Genomic DNA, 25,887 nt, shown 5'->3' on the forward strand with positions numbered 1-25,887 from the left:
GTTCGAGAAAGACGGTGACTCTGAGAATATACTGGCTCTCGCTTCATGTTTCGGTCCGCGCCCAATCGCTATGAAAATGATGGGTCAAGTGCATCGGCAGGAGGGCAGCGCTGTATCTTCCTGTTCCGGTCGGTCCGAAGTACAACCAACGCGCGAGATGACTTGGCTTGGTCGTTTCGGACGTGACCGACTCGCATATCAGCTCGCAACAGGTCAACTAGAAAGCTTATGCATTATAAAACTGAAGAGAGACACCGAAGGGAGTACCGTTAGCATCTCGCTCCATCATGCCATCAGTCGGTGGCGATTGGAAACGCTGACGAGCGAAATGAAGGAGAGGTGGATAATTGCTGCAGCCTGCGAACTGAGCAAATGCTTGCCAAAAGATATCGTCGATTAAGGATCTCAGATAGAGTGTCTAACCTTGATCAGGCATTTTCATTAGATTATTCGGCGTTACGTCGAGCCTCAAAAGCTCGAGGCCCCTGACGGCGAGCTCTGCCACCACTACAGTCGCTGGATGGCTCAATTTCCTCTCCGATACCTCAACATTGCGTACATGGTCGAAGGCAAGGACGTGTTCATGCAAGCAATAGAATATCATAGATCTTCCAAGAATCATCGTGGCCAAAGGACCGTCGGTCGTTGCTGCCTCTCAAAGGTCTGGCTATGACGTATTCTAAAAGCAGCGAAGTGGAAGATGCTGTGGAGACGACCAAATACCTCCTCGATGCAAGCACAAAGCTATTTAGTCCCGAAAACGAGATCTCATCTTAGACAGCGGCTCGACTACCCGTCGCGAAGGACAAAAGGATTCGAAATACCAAGAACAAGCAGCGTGCAGTCGTAGCATCTCCGGGGCCAAAGATTAAACACACACAACAACCGTATGCGAGATACGCTTGGAGATGAGCTACTAGATGCAGCGTGGAAATGGTAACATAGAGGGCATACGACTGGCATTGGATCGCGGAGCAGACATAAGTTGGTGAGATGCGAGCTCCGCCACTGCACTATCAGTTGCATCATGGTGTGGTCATGACGCGGTCGTTCAACTGCTGCTCGACAGTGGAGCTGATGTCGATGCTGAAGGTGAGTTCTACGGTAATGTTTTGCAGCTTGCCGCTCTCGGGGTTCATCACGGTATAGTGCAGCTACTTCTGGATAACGGTGCCGATGCCAATACTAGCGGTGGAATGTACGGCACCGCGCTGCAAACAGCATTGTGCCAAGGCCATACTGGACTGGTATATTAACGCATGGCCGCCGGTGCTCGTGGCAACGATGACTTGAGTACCATTCCGTCTACGGAATGATATCAAGCAGTTACACTCTGTACAAGCGTTTTCTCTACGAATGGTCCGATTTGCTGCAGACTGGCACTGTTCGCGAGACCCAGTTCAACAACTTGTGCCATAGGCGAAAGAAACGGTATCACCTTGTCGTTTTGTAACGCACTCTTCGTCGGAAGTAGTGATCGTTGTGAGGGGAAGCTGCCGTAAATTAAGATCTCTTCGTGAGACTGCGCGAGAAAGCAGCTATTCAATCTTGTCGAAATAAACAACCCCCTTTTTCAACTGAATTTTTCAGATTTAGAGGAAAGATGAGAGGCTAGGAGTCTGAAAGCAGGTATGGACGACGTCGGAGTGTTAGCGACTCTAAAACATTACCGGCTAGGCATGTATGTTGAGTGCAAGGATTGAATCTCTCATTTTGTTTCAAGTCCATACAACACCACAAGAAACCTTGTCGTTTCTGAATTTCCGACTGACTGTCCAGTGTGAGAACGATAACCAGGCCTGACAATAACCGATACGCTCTTTCGCAGAAGATGCGAGTCATGCGTAGACGCTGTGTCTCATCACATTGGAGGCATTCATTCCGCCCTCCTTGTTTACAGAACATGCAATATCACTCAAAACCCCCTGCCTACTGCCTAGGCCATGCTATGAAGAGACTGCTGGCGCACAGGCAGAATAGCTCTGATGGTGATCTCAAAATGACTTTGAACACTCTGCGCCAAGCGAGTTTCAACACACGGTCCTGCGCTATGTACACCATGTTTCCTCCCGCGTACTCAACACATCAAACTTCACCTTCATGACCGAATGTCCCATAGACTTGTTGCAAGATCAATGCCAGTCACCTCGATTGATTGCTGACCGCCACGTGGACTTGGCCCATGCTCCATGCGCACAGTATTCGAGTCCGGGTTCTGTGCCCACGTGGTACCAAGGAACGTACGGCTTGACTTGTGCCAAAGCTTCGACCAGGACTATGGCGAACCGAATTTCGAGGGATATTTCAGAACACCCTCGTCCACAGAAGCCGACCTGTTCGCCCAACGCTTTTCAAAATCCACTCCCACGGTGCGGTTTGTGGATTCTCTCGGTCCGTTGACGAGGAGTCTTTTCTCGACTTCGAGCTCGTGGAGTGGAGCTGAGTGGAGTAGCGATATATACAGATCTACACCTTCGACTCTCCGCTCCCCTTCGGCGTCGTAGGAGGGTCGGACCGTCATAGCGTAGGTGGCGTTCCTGTGGAGACTTTGCAGGGCTTCGTGGCCGACTCGGCGCGATGTGAAGAGAAGGGAGAGGTCGTTGTGGGGGATGAGGGTGAAGAAGTGGATCCGATCGCGGAGTTTGAAGGGAAGACGCCGGAATGGGGTGGGATGTTGACGTTTTGGTGGGCTGTGGGAAGGTTGATGCAACGTTGAGGGGTGTTTCTGGTGCGATATTAGCGGCTAAGAGCGTGTTTGATAAACGTATCACCTGTTGCGTTCGCGGTACGAGCGTATCTCTACTCATATATCTATTTCCCCTTTACTGGCTTCAAAGAAGACACGTATTGTTTGTCAGGCCTCCTCATTTTCCACGTCACTCCGATTTGTCAAGGTCCTTTAGCTCTCTCTGTGCCTTCACACGGTAGAATTACTGCACGGTCGTCTCGGAAAAACACTGATCCCAAGTCCATTCCTCAAGCCCTTCTTTGCCGTATTCCAACGTCAGCCTTCTCGCGAACCAAACATGTCACCCTTCCGTCTGCTGAACCTCCCACCTGAGCTCCGTGACCCAATCCACGAATCCAATCTCATACCCCGGGAGCATTTCCACGCTGCTCGTCTCGTCGCGCCGGGTCCGCCAGGAAGCCATCCGGCTTTTTGCACAGGAAGGCAACGTACAACGGCTCCCTTCACGTACGGGTACGGCCGGAGCCACAAGCACCGCGCCTCGAGGTCGCTGCAACCAACTTCGCATCTTGTTGCCCGGCGAAAATCCCGGTCCGCGCAGTGAGCGGGACTTCGATGCCTTTTGCCCGCCGGAATCAAGGATGCCCAATTCTTTCCATGGTCTTAGTCGACTACAGTGGCGTCGTACGCCTTTCTCCCCGTGTCTGTGGACTTGGATAAGATTCGGCAGTTGGAGCACTGGTGGTCGCTGATCCAGGACGTCGTTCGGAATGGGAGCTCGTGGGTTTGGGGAAGGCGGGTCTTCAGCATCCGTCACGGACAAACCGGCCCGGCTCCGTGGTTTCGAGCAGAGTCAACGCGAGGGTCCGACGCGGATGACGTCTGCTTCTGATTTTTCAAGATGGAGTGGCTGTTTTCTTGAGGTTGGGAATGCTCGCGACTTCGGATGGGAATGTGGGGTTCGCTGTTTGCTTTCCAAGGGTAGTAGACGCGCACTGGATAGGATCAAGGTCTTCTTGACTGCTACTGACTCCTCTACGCATCTCGTAAAAAGCGTCTTGGATCTCGACGGAAAGGTCAGCTCCTGGTTGACCTCGGTCGCATCGAAGCAGCTCCTTGTCTTAGTCGACCCTAAACTCTTGAGTGTTGTGAAACATTACGGCGAGCCGATCAGGTCGCGTTTGATCTATGGCGAGTGCTGTGACGGTGATGTAGGCACTGTCCGTGAGGATGAACGAATCGTGCGGTTTGATGCTGGATCGTACGTATTACGCGCATAATGAGATGGAGTGGGGGATTTGGAGAGCGCAGTTTTGTCAAAAGCTCAAGCATCGAGTGGTTGTGGAGGCGTGTGGGTATTGTTGGGAACCGGCCGGCGGAGCCGGAGGAGGAGTGGCTTGATCGGAATAGGCTGTATAGCTTGAAGTACAATCCGAACTGCTCGACTGGCCATCCGGAGTCGGTGACGCGGGAGATTCAGCATTGTGCGTGGCAGCTTTGGTGAAAGGCACTCGGGCTGATCAGATTTGCATAGTGCGCTGCATGATGTGTGCTATTTGTGTTAGAGGTATGCTCCGTCTCCTGAACTGCCGCGATACGAGAGAGGATAAAGATCCCGCGGTCATAGGTGCTAAGATCGCGGTTCATGGATGATGTATGCGAGTTAGCGATGATGCGGAGAAGATATGAGATGCTGGGGGCTTTGATCAGAGCTGCTGGATTAATGGTGATGGTAATGGTATATGCATATCAGACGTCGAGCATTAGCTATTAAGCAGACCAAGTACTACCTCAACAGAATCTTACACATAGTAGACATAGCTTCCTGGCAGCGAGCATGTATGTGAAGCCTCGCGGCGTGCATATACAGAACGGGTATCGAGAAAGGAAAAGAGCCGTAATCATCACTCGCTCACGCTCGGGACGCCTCCAACGCTTGCGAGGGAACCAAAAAGCAGTCGCGATATGTAGAAGAGCTTCTTCAGGATCGCCTCCGTCTAAACCTGCGTAGTGCCGCCGAATGTCGAAGGGCCGGCGGCATTCTTGGATGACCTTCCACCACGGCCGCGCATGAACTCGAGTGCCAGTAACGCAGTGGTAGCGACGAAGAGGGCCCTAGAGGATGCACAATCAGCTCAAACGCCGCCGGGACCACAAAGTCGGAGGGCCAACTCACCACTCAAACGCCCCAAATATCGCCGCCGCCTCAATCTCCCCGCAGAACCCCCCTGCGAGGGTGCACCCTTTGTACACGTCCCCTAACCCGTCTCCGAGATACACACGTTCCGCTTGGTGGTGGTAGACGGCGAGCGCGATGAACCCGGCGAACCAGAATAGCATCGTCAGCGCGTCGAGAGCGAGCATGGCCATCGGGTGGGCGACGGCGGAGAAGAACCGCGGCGCTAGGGCGAGATAGATGAGGATGAGGAGCGTCCAGACGGAGGCAAACACCATGAAACTGTCAGAGGAGGGGGTCAAGCCGTAGGATGCGACTGGTGGGGGGGTGGTTAGCTGGGCTCGCGCGCTCTCTCTCTCTCTCTCTCTCTCACACACACACACGGCGGTAGTGGGATGGGGGAAATGGGAAGAGAGGGAAGTCAGAGCAGACGTACCATGGGCGGTGAGTCCGAGGACTATAATGGCGAAGAGAGCCTGCACGGCGCGTAGCGCGATGAGTATTATGTCAAGCATTGCTTATTAGATATTGTACTGGTGGTAGCAGGGATTGTATGTGTTGTATCTTGGGCTTCTCGTCAAGAGATGGGTTCTGTAATTATTCGAAAGGAAATAGGGGGGACAAAAATGAGGTGTAGGTAGAGTGTAGAGGGAGAATAGGGGGAAAGATAAATGCATGTTTGGGAAAAGGGAGGAAAGCAGGTTCTTAAGTAAAATTGGCAATACATAATACCTATGTCACCCATGACCCAAATTTGATCTTTCCTGGTCTCGTGTGTGCCTTGTGCCTGCTGCTTCCCGCTTCCCGTTCGTCATTTTCTTCGTGGCGTCGTGGCGTCGTGGCGCAGCTAGCGCCACTCGCTGGAGCACCATTGGATGGTCATTGGTCCAGAATCTACGTACATTTGACGGCCTTGGCGGCGCTTATTTCAATGCCAGGCAAGCAGAACATTATTGGATCAGCTTTGCCCTCGTGGTATTTCCGAAACCGGAGAGATGATAGCCCTTGCACTTCACACATCTCAAACCTTTTACTTATAAAACTATTTGAAACGTGTTTCATAAATCTCAACAATACCTACCTTTTCTCGTTTGACGCCCAACGCCGCGCCTTTGGACCACGAGGATGATGCCATGATAGAACTTGGGGAGACATGTCCGAATCCTAATGGACCTATATCGATCCACTCCTCCTAATCAGTCATCTATCGCTCTGTCTACTACCTCGATGCTTGAAGGGAAAGCTGAACGATGTGGCAGATGAAGAGCGACATGGCGAATTTGATGACGAGATTGATGCGGACACGCTGCTCACAGATGTGTGTGGGAAAGCGGTCGTACGCTTTCAAGCCTACAACTAGTATAAGTTACTGTTTAGTGACGGACTACTAGTGATCACCTTTTGGTCTAGTCGTAACGGTCAGCAAAACCCGTCTCGCTTCTCTCACGGAGCTACTTGTGGTGGACAAAGTGGTGGATGAAATAGCAGATGACGAAAAAGAGGAGATGCTGGTTCCAGCGCTCGAGGCAGACGTGCTGGGTATGGGTACGGCGAAAGGCGAAGAGCTTTTGCGGCGGGTCTGCAGGGTGATTAATGGTCGGAGACGCTGTATTGAGAAGGGTACTCTGGACTGACACGGCGAATTGGTTCAAATGCGGGAATAGAGAGCTGGCGGGACTGAGGACGGGGTGAAACTTGGATACATGAGTTGTAAGTGGGTCAGGGGCATTATACAGGGACATTTGCTCTACCGTTGGATCTTTGCTGAATTGGTAAAAGATCCACACGGCTGTGCGCACTCGTTCGGAATGGGTGAAGTAGAAGCCATGTGTATCTGGTATGGGCTCGTTGGGGTCCAAGGCGTCTTTGACTGTAGCAAGAGGCTACACCAATAGACCCTGCAACGTCAAACATTCCAACTTGCGTGGGATGGTATTCGGCAGGCCTAAACCCTCCTCAAGTCCCTTCTAGTCGAATTGATATCGCACGTAGTGGTGTGGCTGATGCACCATGGTGTGCAGGTCGGCCGTTTCGATCTGCCAAAACCATCAATCCAAGTCTTTTGCAGCTTCGTGGCTGTGTGTAGGCTTTGATGCTGGACGTCAAGTAGATGATGCTGTTGTTCTCGAGTTCTCGAGTGAGGTCTTCGACCTTACTGTTCGCTTTCAGGGAGACAGACTCGCCTTGAGCAAGCAAATACGGATAGACAGAGAGCACGTCAGGAATAGTCTCGTTAGATATGACATTCGGGCCTCGTATGCGGTGGGAGGCTTGGAAGGGGAAGTTGATGCCGTTTGAAACTGAACTTTTCAATGTCAACATGTTGAAGGGAAGAAGGAAGTTGCAGCTTTGTCAGGAAAAAGCGAGAAGAGCATCTGCAAGACATGGCTTCCTATCCAAGACGGTTGAAGGCGACTAGGCGTTTTCGAGACTTTCCACGAGCTTGGCGGGAAAAGGCGCGCTTTCCTCCATACCCAGATCTAAAGCAAGACAGGAAGTATCTTCAGGAAAAACTTCGGGAACGCTGGAGGGCTCGGTATCAGATGTCACTCGAAAATACCCTTGGCTTCTGCTTTCATTCGGCTTGTCCGAACCGTCGGGTCTGTTGCGGGCCACAGCGGGTGCTCACCATAGTCCGAGGCTTTTGGGGCGTTTGGTTTTGACTTGGAGTGTCATAACCTAAAGTGTAATGCTGTCACCGAATACACCAGCTTCTAAGTTACAGGCTGTGCGCGATTAAGAATTTATAGAGATAGATATCATCACGGCTGAACAAAGTCCTATCAACAATGCCAGTCTACAATCAGAGCTCCCAACATGTGCGATTGTACTCTCGTCCACGATCGCATTTGAAACGACGAGCGCACCTTGAGAAATAGTGCCCTTTCAGCGATCGATAGTCCAGTAAGCTTTACGCTGTCTTAGCCTCGAAAATCTTATCCACCGCCCTCGCCTCGTCAATCAACCCGTTCGCCACCTCTTCCAGCCCTGCGTCTTTAACCGACCTCATCTGCTCCACATACCTCCCCATACAGAACGTATGATCATGTATAAACCTCCACCCACCCACTGGCTGCTCGTTCGTAACTCCTGGTATGTAGTGGGTTAGATTGGCATACTTCTTGTTATCCGCGTTCATCTTGTCTTCCATGAGGCCAGAGTTGAACCAAAAGGGCCGGCCATCGAGGTCGGTTTGTAGTGGCTGCGGGCTGCAGATCTCTGGAAGGCCTTCGGCGTTGGCGGAGATGGGGCCTATGATGCCGGCATAGCTCGGGTGGAATGCGTAGGGAATGTCCGCGAGTTCGGCGGCCAGCCAGAAGGTTTCTTTGTCACCTAGAGCAGGAACATTAGCATCGGGTTATCGCGACTGCGCCTTCTTCGTGGGTGGGACTTCCGCACCAGCAACATGCCCGTAGAGGTGCGCTCGCACGTTCTGCGAATTCATGTACGTCGTGAATAACAGGCTCATGAAGGCACCCGGGATGGCCTTGTTGAAGTACACGACACCGGATTCCTGTTGATGCTCCAGCTCTTCCTGCCAAAACATGCTCGAGTTGAGCGTTGCACTTGGCCTTCGTCCACTCTCTTTCAAGAGGGTTTTTACCCAGTCCGTTGTTCTCCGGCCGCCGTAAGCCCGGTCATGGAAGAACAGGGTTCCTGTCTGTTTCAGACTCGCATTCTCCTCGAACCACTCGTCCGGGCGCTGCATGAATATTGTGTCTGCATCAATGATGATGACTCTTTCAAAGCTACTTGCGAGCGCAGCGAAAGGCTTCATCGCGTAACCGCCAACGCGTAGTCCCGCAATATCTTCGTCGTAGTGATCGAGGATGTTGATTAGCTCGAGCTTTGGGTCGAGCGTTTTCATTTCTTGGCGCTTGTGTGCCGGTAGGTCGTCATCGCCAGCATAAGCCACTTGGATCGGCAGAGTGGTGTTGACCACATTCCGAAGCGTTCGTATGGCATGCGCCGCAAGCACCATGTTTCCTTGGCCAGCGGTTAGCACTATGCCAGTCGTGTGATTTTTGGCCTCCCATGGAAGATGCGTAGTGGTAGAGGGTTTCCACCAGCCAAAGTACCTCTCCCGCAAGTCAAGGAAGGGTCTCCTATCGATGGAAACGTCGGTAAGGATCGCTTCAAGCAGGCGAGCGAAGGTTGATACATGCTTGGCCATGCTGAATAGATTAGGTCCTTCAATCCTAGAGATGGTTGAGCTGTTCATAGCATATTGTAATTGAATAGTCGCATCATGTGCAATTCGAGCTGCCTTTGAAGGGATCTTCGGCACTGGCATTGGACCCTGTGTCGGCTTCGCGCTTTTGTGTTCATCCATTTGGATTTCATGATGTGCAACTTCCGGAGCTTGCAGTGACTCCTTCTCCGACGGTGCTTGTAGCGTCCACAGCAGATATTGCTGATACTGACCGGTCGACTCAGCCCCTGGGGAGCATTCTGTCATGAATGATCCGAGACTCGTAAGGTGGGTGGCGGAATAGAACACTGCAGTGAACACAAAGCAGCAGACTCCAATGACGATGCTGCTATTTTTTGACAATGTTATGCGAGAAAAGCCGACATTGGGGACTGAGGCACTCCGACCCATGTTGAGCAGAACCGGGTATAGTGGTCTATATCTAATAGAACGGCTTCAACTGGACGATGATGACGGTTGTTATATCTCGGTCAGATAGAAGGCATCTTCAGCTCCCATATCGGTTCCTTGGCTCGTTGCCTGGTAGATTATTCGAACAATCCAGAAGCCTTTGAGTAGGATATCGTTTCCACCCAGAGAAAATAAGAAGCACCGCAACACCATTGTACCAGCGCCATTAAGAATCGAACCTAATACGAACTAAATACCCCCAACAACACGACCATAACCAACAGGTGTCCGCCCTCGGACTATAATTAACGGAGAACATTTCGCTTTACAAATTAATACGTCGTATAGGATTAAGCCCTCGCCAACACCGTTCAACGAAACTTTAAAACCTATAGCTAATGGCGCTACCAGAAAATAAAAAGCACCGCAACACCATTAAGGAGTTTCAGACCACTTTTTTTAAGCCAGTTGGTGGCAAATCACTTATTTCCCCACAATCTCAAAAATCCACGCCATCCACCAATGGTACCCTGGGGTACCTTTGGTGAAGAAAATCGGCCTATTTGGTGGATTTCTCGTGTCGATATTCTACATCTCTTAGCAAATCTATCCAATTAGAAGGCCTTCCTTCTTACCACTACTACTATTACCTCCCATGGCTATACTGTCCTTCCTACCGTCCTTCCTACCACGCCGTCGCGGACCCCCCCCCCCCCACCCCTCAATGGCGCGAAAGAAAGCCCCTACGGACAAGTTAGGGTTAGGGTTAACCTCTAAGGATTAGGTACGGGGAAGATTACACGGAGAGAAGGGAATCACAGCCAAAAAGCTAATCAACGTCCGAGAGAGGCGCTTTGCGGAATCCGGCCAGATCTGAGAGCATATGCGAAGATATCGAAAAAGCCACATCCACAAGAGCTTCGTATCCCCCGTCTAGCGTAAACTGATAGAATGCTTCGATTTGACTTTCCTCTTGCCTTGGACAGGTAGTCTTGAGAAATGAACATAGGCGACATTTGTGGAGAGTAAGATGCAAGCCACAACCCTTGCTATGTTCGCTCTGTGAGCAGAGTCGACAACGTCGGAGAGTGCGCAGCAACGACAAAAGACTCGCGTGGCATTGTGATGTCTCTGAGGGTTTGTATCTGATCTCGTTTGCAAATGCAATGTAGGCAAGTCGAATACTGGCGTCACGCTCATTGGGAGCCGTGGATACTGATTAGTATCAATGATGTTTTCTTGACGGCTCGTAAGACTCCGGCTGGGTTCTTTTAAGATGAAGCCCCAGATTCGTTAGAGAGATATTCGTGGGTTGCTTTTGATGCGGCGTTTCTGACAAGACCCGAGACCACATCCGAGTGCTTGCCCACAATGGCAACTCGGGAGGCTGACTGTCACACAACCCAATCCTAGCGACACCGAGAGAAGATGTCGGTCACGGATTCCCATCTAAGTGCACTGAGTATCCTGGCATGATGTGCAGAATTCAGATCATCTTCTGGGCTCGCTACCACGCTGCTGAAAATTTCCTCCCACGAACGGTGTTGGAGGATTGAAGGAGCTTGACAGCGAAAAAAAATATATACTGAGCGTCGTAGTTCTAGATGTAGAGAGGACTAGGCCGTCAATGGGATGTAGATGTAATGAAAGTACTTTATGGTCCATTGGCAAAGTGAATGTACATAAGTACATGTAATTTCCAAGAGTGTGCCAAGAGATTAGATTAACCGGAGTCCAAATACCATGTATGATGGAGCCAATCAACAACAACGGTTGCATCATTTTACATCATAACCCCACTAAAACCCCTTTTCCCCCCACCTTCCAGGGGTCCAAATCCTGTTGGCCTGCCAAGTTTCACATCAACAATTACCCCTCCAACTCCAGCATCTCTCCTTCTTCTTCTTCTTCTTCTTCTTTATCTTCTTCTTCACTCACACATACACACACACACTCACACTCATACCCCATCCTACCCTACACTCATACAAGCAACATATCTAAACACAACCCAATACTCGAATTCTCTCAATATGTTCGGTTGGGGTAAGTCATAATCACATCTTTACAGTGTTGTAACCTTTGATCATCAGCTCACACAACCCTCAGACGACGCTTCGCAGGCCCACCAAGACGTCTACGGACAAGATGGGCCTCAGCCCGATAACCAAGGCAGCTTCACCCACGAAGTGCTTGCCGGTGCCGCAGGTGTGGAAGCTATGAGGAAGTACCAGCAGCACGAGGAAGCCAATGGTCTGTGGTCCTACCTCCAAATTCACTCTTCCCGTCAAACTTTCTTCCACTCTCGCACCATCCAACCCAATTGCAACATTACTGACACGCCTTGTTTTGATAACAGGTGTCGCCGAGAATCACACCATGGCCAAAGACATCATCGCCGGTTTCGCAGCCGGGGAAGCCGACAAGCTCGTCGAGACCAAAGGCGAGAACTTCTACGACCGTGAGAAGATGAGGCATGATGCGCAGAACAATGCCTCCAATTACTACGACCAGCAAAACCAAGGCGGTGACTCTGGCTACGGAGGAAACCAGGGCGGTGGCTCTGGCTACGGCGGAAACCAAGGCGGTGATTCGGGATACTAGGCTGCTTGATGAGCAAAATGCATGAATAGCGGGAACGACGAGAGAAGATAGCGTGATCTTGTAGGTAGAAGTTGTTCGGACCGCTATCCACTGGCTGCTCTCGAGTACTACCACGATTGATCCATCATGAGCTTCTACATTTTACCAGAGTAGTCAATCTCCCTCCATACCGTACTCCGTGATTAAGCCTTGTTGCTAAGCCTTCACTTCACCTCCGTCGTTTCTCTCCCTCGACAAGCGGACCATGTCCATCTTCCTCCGTTAGTCTCCTACCCCTGCTTCTAGACACGGACTTATGTCAAGTGGTGATATCGGCCTTGTGCTTCTGTGCAGCTGCTCGGCCACAAGACTTCTCTAGCTCGATAAGACCTTTGTGAACCCCAGGCCTGCGGTTGTAGAAAGTGCCGTTCGCCGGCGAGCATGACCGAGCTGCTGAATTCTCTTCGCTCTGTGCTTCAACCGGTGACCGAGGCTCAGGAGTAAGACCAACAAGATACCCGGGGCCCGCGAGGCCTCACCCTAGCTTCTTCAGCTCCGCCAAGGACACTCAGGGGATTCTACCTGGCGGTGCAACACGATTTCGCTGCGGAGGTAAAGATAGTTGAGTATAAGAATGTCCCTGTCCTGCGGTGAGGATAGCAATAGAATCAACCGCAGTTGACGGGCTCAGCACTTAGCTCACCAAATTTGGCAGACCCAGCGTTGCGTCTCCGTATTTCTTTCTACGGCTAGTTCAAGGCTTTTGTGCCGCTCATCGTTATAGCTGACTGTCGAAGCAGCTAGTGCCCCAACCTCCCCCTAATCGACTCTATAAGACATGTATGTCATATGTGTATGCGCCTATCGTCAACGACATGCGCAGAGCACGCTCCCAGACCAAATACCTTGTAAGATCGGCGAGCGAGAAACCTCTCGATATACCATCTGAGTTAGCTCTGCATATTCAGAAAAATTTTCGTATCGTAAAAACGGGGGTTCTAGATCCTCGGGCTACATCATGCCGCCATTCCCATTCAGACAAAATCATCAAAGACGCTTCGGCCGACCATCTCCTGCGAGGACAACGAAACCCTACCACGGAGTTGAAAGGCACGTATAAGGTCCAAAGGATGCCCTTCGCTACGCCGTTACTGCGTCGGAGCATACCAATCTAGGACCTAACACTTGTCAAACGCATACTCAGCACACCTTTAACGAATAGGTCAGTACAGCAGGTGTTCACACCCGCAATTTACACAAGGGCTCAGGTCTCTTTGGCTCCGATCACATGATCTACATAGCTGATATGGGGAACAGCCAAGAAGCTCACTCCATCACCAATTCCGTCCAAACATGTCTTCAACAAACGGCCCTCCTATCACCACTCCTGGCAGAACCATCACTAGGGAAGAGGCGCATGCAATGATCGATGAAGCTCTCCCCGACAGAGAATTCTGGTGCCGCGAATTGGATGGAACATGGGTCCATTTGCCTTTTGAAATGATCCCTCTCACCCTGAGACCTGGTCGATGGAAGTACGGTCCAAACGGCTATCCTTACTGGGAGTGCCACGAGAATCCTGTGACAGTGACGGAGACTGTGAGAAAAACTAACACTTGATGGACCAACGGCAAAGATGAGCTTCTTTACTATGGCGAAGACAGAGACTTGATGACATCAGGCAGTGCGGAAAAAGGTCCAAAGACATGAAGTAAACGCGCAGGGAATGGGAAGACGATGAGGGAATAGCTTTTGCCAGTGATTTACTAGCTTTGATGATTTCAATCCTGTTTTCAGCACTTTTAAGAGAACGAGTCAGGCCTCTTTACCTTCGCAAGTAGATGGAATTGCCCAGAACCTGTGGAGAGCCAAGACCGTCCAAAGCCAAGACATATATTCAACATTCTTTTCCCGCATATGAAAAGCCATTTAATGCACATATTTTGCGTGACTCAGAGCCTTGAGCCATCTAAAATTCAGAACGTCGCAAACAATTTCTCGTCGTGTTTTCTTTCTGATACCCGGCATTGTTTACACAGCAGTTCGGACCTTGAGCGAGCGTGCATCCACTTTTCATACCGACTATGTTTGCTCCACCTCCTTGGGGTCTTGTTAGACAGGAAAATGCTTGCCCCCCAACCATCAGGCACTGCAAGTTGAATTGCAGGCCATCTTTTCCATGGAAGAGGAGTCCCGAAAAGAGCTCTCGAGGGTTCAGCCACGAGGGAGATGATGTTCCCTCTGCGAGGACAGCCATCATGCTTGATACCTTTACAAACGCGGACGCACAGCCAAATGAGTGCGTTGCGATAGTCCCAACACTCAGCTGTACTTCCGAATCTGATTCCGATAATTCAGATAGCGAAACTACCGAGCAAATCCTCTTTGATTCGGAGCCAGAAACAGACCCGCCGACTGCTCCCTCATCTACCCCATCGATCAGCACAGCACCAGAGCGAGGACAACTAGCCATGGCCAACACCACTGTTAGAACACCAATTAGCACAATGTACAAAGAATGTATACATGAGCTCCCAACACCGACGGAAGCCCCTCTCTCCGTGTACAGAAGCACTCGATATCTCGAGTACAACAAGCATGGCGAACCTTACTTCAAAATCAGCAAAGGTGCCATCAGTATCTCAAACCTTCCACCCGAAGAGCAGAACGCCGCATATAACCACATTTTCGCAAAAGTCCTACCTACTAATGCCTTTGCCAATGGCTTGATGCGTGTGCCGGATGTTTGCGCCGGAGTCGTAGAACACTACGGTCTCCACTTGTCTCGTCTCAGATTTACCAGAATCACAATCCGACACCTTGCGCTCCAGCATCGCACATCTGCAAAGCTGTCGTACAATTCCACAATGCCACCATGGCGCTCGGCTGCCCTGCGGGACAAGGAGAAGGGCGTAGCGAACGCGCATCTCATTGCGGCCTCCAGCGCCTTCAACAAAAGAGCAGCGCAAGAGCGCGACGAAAGGGGCGCGATACACCTACTTGACCGCTGCGAGCAGATTTTGAAACATGATCCGGGTTCCCGGCCCGCGGACCGGCGGCCTGCGACGACGGAGACGGAGACCACGAGGTGGAGGGAGGGTAGAAGGGGTTGGATGGGGTTGCAACCTGATGATGTTGATTGGCGCATCGTTGGCGCAGGAAGGAATGGGGATGGTGGTGAGAGCGGCACTGCTGGGAAGGCGAAGGCGGCGCTGAAGAAGGCTTTCACCAAAGCGGCGAATAAAGCAATGGGCAAAACTCGTCGCCATAGTAGCGTCTTCCGCAAGGCGAGGCTATCAGACCGGAAGATGAGCCTTGAATGCGGATAGTTGGCAGGTTTTGGGAAGCGGCGGATACCGTTAGAAGGGTTCGGGAGGGCGGAGGAATCAGCGCTGCTATCTTTTTGTACTCAAGATATAGATCACCTGGACTTGAGTCCAACTAGTTGGAAGCTTCACATAATTTTCGTCAGGAGGGTTGGGGTGTACGTATCTTTTCGTGTTTCATCTAGAAGCAAATGCGTGTCGGTACTCCCGATATTCTCTCCCTGTCTTCTTGGGTTTCTTCCAAGTCGTACGAACTCTCGTGTTCCTTGTTTCATGCTCCGTGCTCCATCATACTACTCTCTGCAGTCGACACTCTCATCATGCCTTTTCTTCTGTCTCGCTCTGTTTCGCTTTTCCCTCGCAACTCGACAAACACCAACAATCCGGTCCCAGCGTAGCCACACTAGATGTACCACATCGAGTCCTGCAGCTCCAGGTGGACACCTCTTGTCCATTGTCAAGCCTGTTCACTGAAGCTAGCAGTACCGCTCTCAGATCTACCTCCATTGCTGGGAATCAGACTGGTTTGTATGTAGCAACGGGTGCGTTTGCCGACAAGGTTTGGCAGACATTGGTCAATGCCTCCGCCCTTGGTATTGAGCTTTGGGGCGATGTTCGCTGCGTACCAGGACCTTCCGATGCGCTGCAGTATTGGAGCCTCAAGACAGATGGTTTGTATGCCACATCTCACATCTGCGAGGTATTTGATGCACGCGAAGAGTGTCTGTCGGTCGTCCGGAAGGACGAGGAGAAGAGTCTTGAGCTGCTTTTCTCGACATTGACTGAAGAATCTGTCCAGATCAATGAATTGCTTCTCCGGACACGTGGAGTTCAAGAACAGAGGTGGAGGGTCCGTTCGATGCGTGCAGATCGTAGACTTGGATGATATCTCAAGCTTTTCGACGAATCCCTTGACTTGGCTGCTGTTTGTATATTGGTTCGTGAATTTAATCTCCGGTAGGTCCATCTCGTGATCTCGGTGCCCAATATGAGCTTACGATCTTCCTTCCGGTTCCATAAGCCGAAGTCAGGTCTGAGTCTCAGTTTCACTTTACCTGAGGGGCTGACAAGACTCGGCCTTCCACTGTTAGCATGTCGGGTTAAACTGATATCCCAACACCCGCTGCCATCTCGCTCATGACCTTCAACTCCATCATACCGATAATCTCGCGCTGCTCTATCCCTGGCTGGAGATCCTTGGCTTACGGAGTCGACGTGGCGACTTCCTGTTCGTCGTCCGCTTTCTGGCGCTCCCTCCATTCTGGCGTTATGATTCGCAGAGCTTAAGCTTGAGAGTCCTTTGTGACTTGTGCCGTTTCGCCTCTGGCGCTATCTTTGGTTGACTTCCCTCACGTACAATGTGTTAGCGGCTACCAACGCCACATCAGGAACGGTCGACGTTGGCATCGTAGTAGCGTTGCTGCTTTCGATGGCTGTATTGATCCAATGGAACTTGCTCTCAGCAGTGAGGCTTGCGGGAGAGTGTTGAGGTGCACCAGCCCTTATTAGTATTCGCTCATGGTCGCTTGATGGGTGAAAGACGATTGCTCGGAAAGAAGAATTTGTCGATTGCAAAGGCTTTAGCAGGTTTGGCAGGATTGAACGTGATGGCTCAAGTACCTTTGCTGATTGCACAAAGCCTCGTGGAAACATATTTTGAGCTGTGCAATAGAAAGCTCGTGCGTGGAAGTTTGGGCAAATTGGGTATGGTATGGCATAATGACAGTGGCCTGACTTTTGGGATGTTTGGACACACTTTGTTGTAACATCTTTCGATCCCCTGGTCTTCTCCGACAGCTTGAGGAAATTCAGTCTTTGAAAGACCAGCAGAAACGGGTTCTGACGGTCAGACAGCTGGGATGAAGTTCACGTTACCTTTTCGTCCTCTGTTAGGGAACTATTCATTGAGGACCTGGCCAATGATCTCCACACTGTCTGACTGTGGAGAGCCTGTGACCATTGCAACACCATTTGGTGTCGTATTATCATCGTAATCTCCCTAGACAGATTCAGTCCACGTGGTTTATGAGCGGTTCGAGGTAAAATCAGAGGTAAATTGAATTTCGTTAGATGCCCTCCCCCCCCCTTCTCTTTGCTGAAAGCTAAAGCTAGCTGTTGAGAGCATAATTACTGCTACAGCCGGCCCTATTTTCTATGGCCTTCTCTATCTAATCTTGCCTATCATTTGGCATCCATGGCTTAGGGTCCACTCAGGTAGTGATTCCCCGTGTCTCTTTCTGAGATCCCTGGGAAAAACTGCCGCGACTGTGAAGAAAATCATATGGGTGGAAGAGTGAAAAAAGAGCACAAAGGATCGACTGCGAAGAACCCAGGAGTAGTACCCATTCTTAGGCAACTGAGCCGTTCAACACAGCATTGAAATTTAGAGATCCGGGAAATATCAACACAGTTCTCCTCTTGCATGCTTCTGACAACACCTTCAGGCAATCGACAGCCTATATAAACACGTGAAGCTCTTGAGTACCCAGTAATACTTCACATCAAGATCGATTCCTCGAAAAAGGTTTCGACTTTCTCAACGCCATTCAAGAACACCCACACTTCAAGGCTAAAGGGGCTTCACCAGCTCAGACAGCATGTAAGTACCGCGAGGCAACACCTACGCAAACCATGAAAACCTTAGTCCCCAGGATGCCTCTTACGGGCCTGTTGTCCTTGACCAAGGCGCAATTCCACGCGCAATATTCTCCCTCACTCGGCTACAACAACCTCACAGTCGGAGCAATCATCTTTAAGCCTTCCACCGCGAATACTCACAGATTACTCCTCCTCAAACGCGCCGCACATGACCATGCGTTCCCAGGAATGTTTGCGATTCCCGGTGGCCATGTTGAAGATACCGACTTGAGCATTTTCCACGGCTTGAAGCGAGAAGTACTCGAGGAGACAACCATGCTAGTCCAGGGTATTATCGACCAGATCGACCCACTCGTCTGGGTCACAACGAGATCGGTGCAGAAGGGAGAAAGCAACTCAGTGACGAAATCTAGAAGTTTGCAAATCACGTTCGTCTGCGAGGTTGAGGGGCTGGCGTTCCAAGTCGATCCGGAGGAACATTCGATGGGCATATGGGCTGATAGGGAGGAAGCGGAAAAAGTGGTCATGTCAACGGGGATGAGAAGAGTGGTGGAAAATGCTTTCAAGTGGAAGGAAGCTGAGTTGCAGAAGGGTCTGAAGCTCTGAGAGGCTGAGGGACGTTTATGAAGGGTTTCATGGCAAGTTCATGGGGCCTCTTTATGAGTATCCAACGTCTCTCGCATATGGGGTGATCCATTTTGCGGGTTTAGGATTATGGTTGATTACGTATCATAAGTTGTACCTACAGAAACGTGCAATGAGCGAAGGAACGTGTCAGGGACTCAATGGTGTGTGTGGTAACTCTGTATTGTAGTATGAAGAGAATACTATCTATGTAGGATTATTACAAGTATAGGTTTCACAGCAAGGTAGAAAGGCCGAAAGGCCTTGGCACGCTAAGCCCAATTGAGCCATAACACAAGTAAGGTCAGTAAGGTTATTAGAACCGTGACATTACCCCCCCCTTTAATTCAGAGCTCCGGCAACGACTACTACATAGCAGACACCGATCTTATAGAAAGCATATCTAGGCGTATACGAAGTAACATCCTTAGGTGCATTAACTTAGTATTCCGTAACGGGTTCGAGGTCTTTTTATAAGTCGATATAGCTGCTATAAATTAGTAGCGCTAATAGAGGAAATTATTCCGAAGGTTTTTTGAATAATAAATAAGGGCTAACGGCCTCGGGGTGATAATAATAAAAATCTGCTATCAAATTCGGATATCCTGCTACATCCGTAAATAATTACTAGAATAGATTTTCCTCGATCTCAGAGCCTCTATACCTGATTTTATATATCAGATATCCCCTCTTACTAGTTAAAGAGTCATTTTTTCATTTATTTAATTTAAATTGAATTATTTCTTCAATATCGTAAATTTCGCCTTCTTTATTAATATCGATAGAAGGTAGCGAAGGCTCGATCTATTCTAGTAGTAGATCGCTATTATCGAGATATAATAGCTATAAATAAAAGATAGAGTGAATATCATTTATAAAAGTCGAGAGTTCTAACTCGTAAGCGAAATTATTTAAAGCTTTAGTGATTTTAAATAATTCGAAATTCTTATAATCTAGTAATTTACTAGAGTATACGATTTTAATATTTCTTCTATTAAGTATAACTATATCTTCGACTCTAAATTCTAATATAAAGAGCCAGTAACGATTAGCTTATTCCTTCTATAAAGCTTATAACTATTCGAGTTAACTTTTTAGATAATTTCTTATAACATCTATCTTCTCGATAAACTTATTAACTAACTTAATATCTCTCTTCGCTCTTTAATTAGCGAATTAATTCTAAAAGATAAAGAGTTCTATTTCTAAGCGGGGAATATATTCTTTAATAAGAAGGAATAGTAATATACTCGATAAGGTGTTCTTATCGAAGTTAGCCTCGAACTCTACTATTAATAATAGATCTACTTAGTTATCTTAATTATAATTAACATAAGCTCTAAGATATTATTTTAGAACAGCGTTAGCGTTCTCTATCTATCTATTAATTTCGAGGTAAAACGCAATAGAGAGTTTAAGTTTAGTTTTAATCCTTTCATATAGTCTTCTTTAGAAATATATCGTAAACTAAATATCTCGATTCGAGATAATAATAAATAGATATTCTTTCTCTCGCCATATGAATTCGATAAAAGCCTAAACTACTACCTCTACTTTCAAGAAGTCTAAAAAAACAAATTTCTTCTTTTTGTTAAGTCTATTTATAATCATTATAATATATTAATAGAAGCGTCTATATCTAAGGCAGATAGATAATAGTGTAATAAAGTTAATAGAAATATCTTACTAGTATTATTCGAGAATAAGAAGAGATTTAAGTAGACCTTATTTGCCCTCTCTGTAAGTTTTGAATCTCTTATAGATATGGCAGCTCTTAATATAGCGAGTAACGAAATTCGTTATTCTTAGTTAATAGTAGTATCTACTTAATCTATTATAAATTAATAATCTACTAGCGTAGCCTTCGGGTAGAGAGTCGTAAATATCTCTAATAATCTTAATTCGTAATTCGAGAACGTCTAATATATACAATCTATTATTAATATATAATAATTCGTCGTGAAGATAATAATCACCTAATTTTAACTTGAGGTTATTCTTAATCATTTTAAGTGGTAGCTTCCTCTATTTAGATATCTTTAATTAAATAATTTTTTAAGCGGTGTTATCGTGATTATAAGCGTTTCTTATTTGATATAATAACTCAGAAGTATTAGTAGTAGAGACTTCTCTCGATTCTTCTATAGACTCCTCTTAAGAAGTCTCTATCGAGGCCCTTAATAATAATTCTTTATTAGACTTCTTATCATTAATATCGTCTTATTCGCTAAGTTTATATAGTATTATAGTTAGAGAGATAATACTTTCTCTTATATCGTTTAGAAATATAATAGTAAAATACACGGCGTTCTTAATACCTTCGTTAAGATTATTATCTTTAAGAATTATATAATATCGATAATGAATATAATCGTTATTCTTATTTTTAAATAAGTCTTCTACTCGTCGAGTAAGGCTATTAAATTTAGTACTTTATTTCCTTAAGCGATAGATAATATAAAAGTTAAATTCGAAAAGAAACTCCGCTTATCTTATTTGGCGGAAGTTAAGTTATTTAAAAAATATAAAATACTATAAGTTCTTATAATCTAAAATAACTTTAATAAGATTCTCGATAGAGATATCAGCTAGCTTAGAATATTATTTCTCGAAGGTCTATACTATAGCTATAAGTTTCTTATTATAAATATCGTAGTTACACTCTATAGAAGACATCTTTTTAGAGAGAAATATCACAGATCTAAGTACTTTATCTTTATCTTCTTACGATAGAATAGTAGCAACTACAAAATTAGACACATTCGTTTCTAGCTATATCTTTTTATTTAGATCGAAGTAAGTAAGTATAGAGATAGTAGTAAAAGCTTTCTTAAGCGTTTTAAAAGCGAGTTATTTAGGATATTCTTAAGCCTACGAGTAGACAAAGTCTTTCTTTTATTAAGTACGAGTAAAGTTTATTAAAAATACGACGATTTTAGAGTACTTCGCAATAAACTTCTAATAGAAATTAGCGAATTCCAGGAATACTTATATATCTTTAATATACCTAGATTCCTTTTATTAAGTAATAGCCTCAATTTTCTTTATATTTATTTCTACTTCTTTTGTTATAATAATTAGTTCTAGATATTTAACTCTAATAACGTAAAAATCGTATTTATTAATATTAAGATAGAGGTTAGCTTATCGAAGTTTTTTTAATATCTTTTCTACGTGCTAAATATACTCGTTTTTAATATTACTATAGATAAGGATATCGTCTAAATAGATAGTATAGAATATATTCAGATATTCGCGTAAGGTATCGTTAATGAATATCTGAAAAGTGGTAGAGGCATTATACAATCTGAAAGGTATTACTATATATTCGAATAGGCTATACCGAGTAAGAAATACAGTTTTTTCTTTATAACTCTTTTTTACTCTAATTTCGTTAAAAGCGGCTATAATATCGAATTTGCTATATATTCTCACCGCGTATAATTTAGCGAGAGTCTCTTTAATTAATAAGGGGATATTTTAATTAGGGATAGTAAGTGCGTTAAGAGCTCTATAGTCTACGCACAGTCTAAATCCCCTATCGAGTTTCTTTATAATTAGAATAAATACTACGTAGAGAGAAGTACTTAGTTTAATATAGCCTTTTTCTAATATCTTATCGATATATTTCTTTATAACTAATACTTAGTCTTTAGAGAGCCTATAAGCCCTTTTTAATAGTGAAATAGCTTCTTTCTTAAGATATATTTCGTGGTTAATAAAGCGATAAGGGGGAAGTTTATTAACTTTAATTGAGTTTTAAATGTTTAGTTATTCGTAGTATGCTATAGAAACTTATTCTTATAGCTATTTTATAGTTAGAGGTTTCTTTCTTAGCTTATAAAAGAATTTCTCATAATCTTCTATTATAATAACGGCGACGTTAATAATAAACTTCGCTTTCTTATTGATAGAGTTAGAAAGTTATTCGAAGTCTTAAAATTATATAGTAATAACTTAATTCTCTAATTTCTTAGCTATCTTAATAAAGATATAGGCGAAGATCTCTATTATATCCTTTTCCTTAAATATAGTCTTTGCTATATAATTTAAATCCTTTTTTAAAGACTTATTATTACTCTAAATAGTAACGAGTTTACTATATAATAAATAGTTAAATATATAGTAGTCTGAATTAAAAGTAATAATTCTAGATCTAAAGAATATATAAGAGTTATACTATTCTAGCTATAGTATTTCTAGAATAATATTAAATCGTCTTAATAAGGTAATTAAGTATTAAAGTTCTTCTATATAATCTTCTAAGATAAGTTTCACTAAGATCATATATATAATATTAAAGATAAAAGTAGGTTTATTATCGGCTAATCGTAATCTGTAAGATTATACTAATACTACTTTAAGTAGCTTATTTACTTTAATAAAAGATATATCTACAAAGTTTAATGCTAAAGCTTTAATATCTGAGAGATAATTAGTTTTAATCTATTCTATTAATATAATAATTTTCCTATAAAAGTTTAATTAGCGTTTATTCTATAAAGAGGCTTCGGTGGCGATAGCATACGCGGATAGAGAGATGAAAGCGAGTGTTCTTTCTATTTCTAACTCTTTAATCTTTATATATAAGGTTTTCAGGTCTCTAACGGCGACTTAATTAGAGACGTTTAGTTTTCTAATTCTTATAATAGTTCGGCGAAGACGTTCTCCTCTACGCCGACGACTTTTAGAACTATATCGACCTATTCTTTTATTAATAAATCTACGTTTTTATATGAAGTACTATCATTACTAAAACAATATTCAATTTTCAGATACTTAAAACATCTATTTTCTTTTCGGATTCTATCCACCAATAGCTTGAAATACTTATATTCTCATATACGAGAATTTTCGATAATAATATTATTATTTCTTTTAGTGAAGAAAGGATTACGCTGATTATTCGAGGGGGTAAAGTTTTTATAACTATTATTAGTTTTATTAATCTCTTTCTTACTCTTTAAATCTAACGCGTTATTAATAGCTCGAAGATTTATATCTAGTATTTATAGAAAAATAATTAATTCTCGGAAAGTATTAAAAGGCTATTCTGAAATCCGATATCTCAGATATATGAAGATTAATCGTTTTAGATTAAATATCTTATAAATATTAGTAAATCTTAAGAGAGCGATAGCTATAGAGAATTATGCGTAGAAATTCTTAAACGATTTCTTCTTATCTATTACTCTTATATTAAATTTAAGATTAAATATCTTAATATTCGATTTAATAATCTTATTATATATTCCGAATATATTATCTAGTTCATCGATTATTTCTTAAATAATTTAATATAGATCTAAGATATCTTCGTCTACTCTTATTTTAATAACGTTATATATAGTAAATTTATAATAATCTTATATATAATCGATTTTCTTAAGTTTAGTAAGGAAGATTATAGCACTTTATCTAAACTTCGCTTTAAGATATTAACGCTAGCTATCCCACTTATCTCGATTATTAATATTATGAAAATTCGAGATATCGAGATATCATTTATTTAATTCTATACTCTCTACGCGATCCGTAATAAGAGTATAATATAAGTTTCGATAAAGGCTACTAACGAAGATACTCGGCTAACGAGATATAACCTCTATATCTTTCTTATCAAAATTTTCTAAATTAGCTAATATAAGAGGTTATTGCTCCTTCAACTATTACTCTTTATATCTTAAGTCTTACTTAAATTTCTTATTTTCTTTAATAAGTTCCGTAGTATTAATACGATATCTATCACGTAAACCTTAGAGTCTATTATTAATTTCTCGCTTATAGAATAATTAGCTATTACTATTACTTAGCTAGATAATAATTACCAATACCTCCGTCTTAGCTTAAGCGATATTATAGCTAAGTTCTTTATTTTATTACTAAAGCACCTTAATATTGCGACTAGCAGTTCGAAAGCTTTCTATTAATATCTTTAATTTATTATATTAAGCATTAGAAGTTTCGATAGCGCTTTTTATAAAATCCTATAAATTAATAATAAAGGTAAAGATTATAGTTAACTCTTCTTCGATAATATCTGTAAGTTATACTTCGGTGTAACTTAAACTAGATTCGATAATATATCTTCTAATAATAGAACGCTTTCTCTTACGTCATGCGGACGATCCAGCTTCACTAGTATTTAGAACCTTCTTATCGAAGTTCTTAAGTTCTTCTAAACGATGTCGTGTCTGTAACTCACTTATAATGATTTAACTTTAAGTGTTATCTAGATTTAAGATTAAGAGGTTTATAGCTAATATTAAGCTAATAGAAGTACGGAGGAGGTTTAGTTTAGAGTCTATTCCTTTTAATATACTAAAGATATTTATTTTCTTTAGATTCTTATTTAATCTAGTCAGATTAACCTTTATATAAGTGAAAGGCTTTCTTTTAAATGATCTTTCGAGTAGTAAGCTTCTTCAGCTATAACTACTGACTTCTTAATAATATACTCTCTTCTTAGCTATATATTTAGTATAACTAGTAAGTAAATCGCTACCGCTCTAGAAGAAAGATAGATAGTATTATATTAGAGACTTAATGGTATATATAATAACTCTATATTATAGTATAAAGAGAATACTATCTATGTAGGATTATTACAAGTGTGGGTTTCACAGCAAGGTAGAAAGGCCGAAAGGCCTTGGCACGCTAAGCCCAATTGGGCCATAACACAAGTAAGGTCAGTAAGGTCATTGGAACCGTGACAGAACGGATGGTTGAGTAAATCTTTATAACTCAGCCAGCGCTAAAGTTCGGTACTGGTGGCGACGTAATCAAGACACCATCCCTGCTTTTTGACACACAACATCTCAACTTCTTGATTCGTAATCTTCAACAACCCCTGACTCCTTCTTGCAGATCAGTAGACTTCAGCCCTTCCCTTCTTCATTGCTTCCAGATATTAGCAAAACGTGTTTCAATACTCCATCATCGGGCTTTCGGAGGAGACAGCTCCTCTGCGTGCCGAAGTACCAACGATCGATTGAAAAGACCATCGCTCTTTCGCGGGTTCTTGATGCTGAATATGTTGTAAGCCATTCGTACGGCGAGGCGATTGGTCTGGCTTGGCTCTTTTCAAGTCCACGAGTCATTGAAATCGCGTAAACCAAAAAGGCACTGAACAAGCGTGCGCTTATGACATACAGACAGCCGCGCGAGAGCATTTGGGTCCCGACAATGGGAACTGCAGGAACTGAAACGCGACTCACAGTGGATTCTAGCTACGGTGCACGGAAAGAAAGCCATCTATCGTCCAATCTAACCCTCCCCACCCTAACAG

The 25,887-nt window shown here is 44.8% G+C and overlaps 7 protein-coding genes across 7 annotated transcripts; 3 read left to right on the forward strand and 4 right to left on the reverse strand.

The window, feature by feature from the left end:
• Window positions 1-4,686: 4,686 nt before the first annotated feature.
• On the reverse strand, window positions 4,687-5,380 carry HO133_001983 (uncharacterized protein; the record flags this gene model as incomplete). Its single annotated transcript, XM_037292911.1, has 3 exons — window positions 4,687-4,804; window positions 4,866-5,181; window positions 5,302-5,380. 3 exons carry the CDS (start codon window positions 5,378-5,380, stop codon window positions 4,687-4,689), a joined length of 513 nt encoding a protein of 170 aa, XP_037151450.1.
• Window positions 5,381-6,316: 936 nt separating this feature from the next.
• Window positions 6,317-7,187, reverse strand: HO133_001984 (uncharacterized protein; the record flags this gene model as incomplete). Its single annotated transcript, XM_037292912.1, has 2 exons — window positions 6,317-6,735; window positions 6,854-7,187. 2 exons carry the CDS (start codon window positions 7,185-7,187, stop codon window positions 6,317-6,319), a joined length of 753 nt encoding a protein of 250 aa, XP_037151451.1.
• Window positions 7,188-7,776: 589 nt separating this feature from the next.
• HO133_001985 (uncharacterized protein) lies at window positions 7,777-9,468 on the reverse strand (the record flags this gene model as incomplete). The annotated part of the gene is made up of 2 exons (XM_037292913.1): window positions 7,777-8,198; window positions 8,265-9,468. 2 exons carry the CDS (start codon window positions 9,466-9,468, stop codon window positions 7,777-7,779), a joined length of 1,626 nt encoding a protein of 541 aa, XP_037151452.1.
• A 2,033-nt stretch (window positions 9,469-11,501) lies between these two features.
• On the forward strand, window positions 11,502-12,072 carry HO133_001986 (uncharacterized protein; the record flags this gene model as incomplete). The annotated part of the gene is made up of 3 exons (XM_037292914.1): window positions 11,502-11,514; window positions 11,578-11,721; window positions 11,828-12,072. 3 exons carry the CDS (start codon window positions 11,502-11,504, stop codon window positions 12,070-12,072), a joined length of 402 nt encoding a protein of 133 aa, XP_037151453.1.
• A 2,274-nt stretch (window positions 12,073-14,346) lies between these two features.
• On the forward strand, window positions 14,347-15,380 carry HO133_001987 (uncharacterized protein; the record flags this gene model as incomplete). The annotated part of the gene is made up of 2 exons (XM_037292915.1): window positions 14,347-14,350; window positions 14,410-15,380. 2 exons carry the CDS (start codon window positions 14,347-14,349, stop codon window positions 15,378-15,380), a joined length of 975 nt encoding a protein of 324 aa, XP_037151454.1.
• A 454-nt stretch (window positions 15,381-15,834) lies between these two features.
• On the reverse strand, window positions 15,835-17,030 carry HO133_001988 (uncharacterized protein; the record flags this gene model as incomplete). The annotated part of the gene is made up of 3 exons (XM_037292916.1): window positions 15,835-16,370; window positions 16,433-16,455; window positions 16,735-17,030. The coding sequence occupies 3 exons, from the start codon at window positions 17,028-17,030 to the stop codon at window positions 15,835-15,837; spliced, it is 855 nt and encodes a 284-aa protein (XP_037151455.1).
• A 978-nt stretch (window positions 17,031-18,008) lies between these two features.
• HO133_001989 (uncharacterized protein) lies at window positions 18,009-18,581 on the forward strand (the record flags this gene model as incomplete). Its single annotated transcript, XM_037292917.1, has 1 exon — window positions 18,009-18,581. One exon carries the CDS (start codon window positions 18,009-18,011, stop codon window positions 18,579-18,581), a length of 573 nt encoding a protein of 190 aa, XP_037151456.1.
• Window positions 18,582-25,887: the final 7,306 nt, after the last annotated feature.

Source organism: Letharia lupina (genome assembly GCF_014066315.1).
Source record: "Letharia lupina isolate WasteWater1 chromosome Unknown contig_13, whole genome shotgun sequence".
In the NCBI taxonomy this organism is placed as follows: Eukaryota; Fungi; Ascomycota; class Lecanoromycetes; order Lecanorales; family Parmeliaceae; genus Letharia; species Letharia lupina.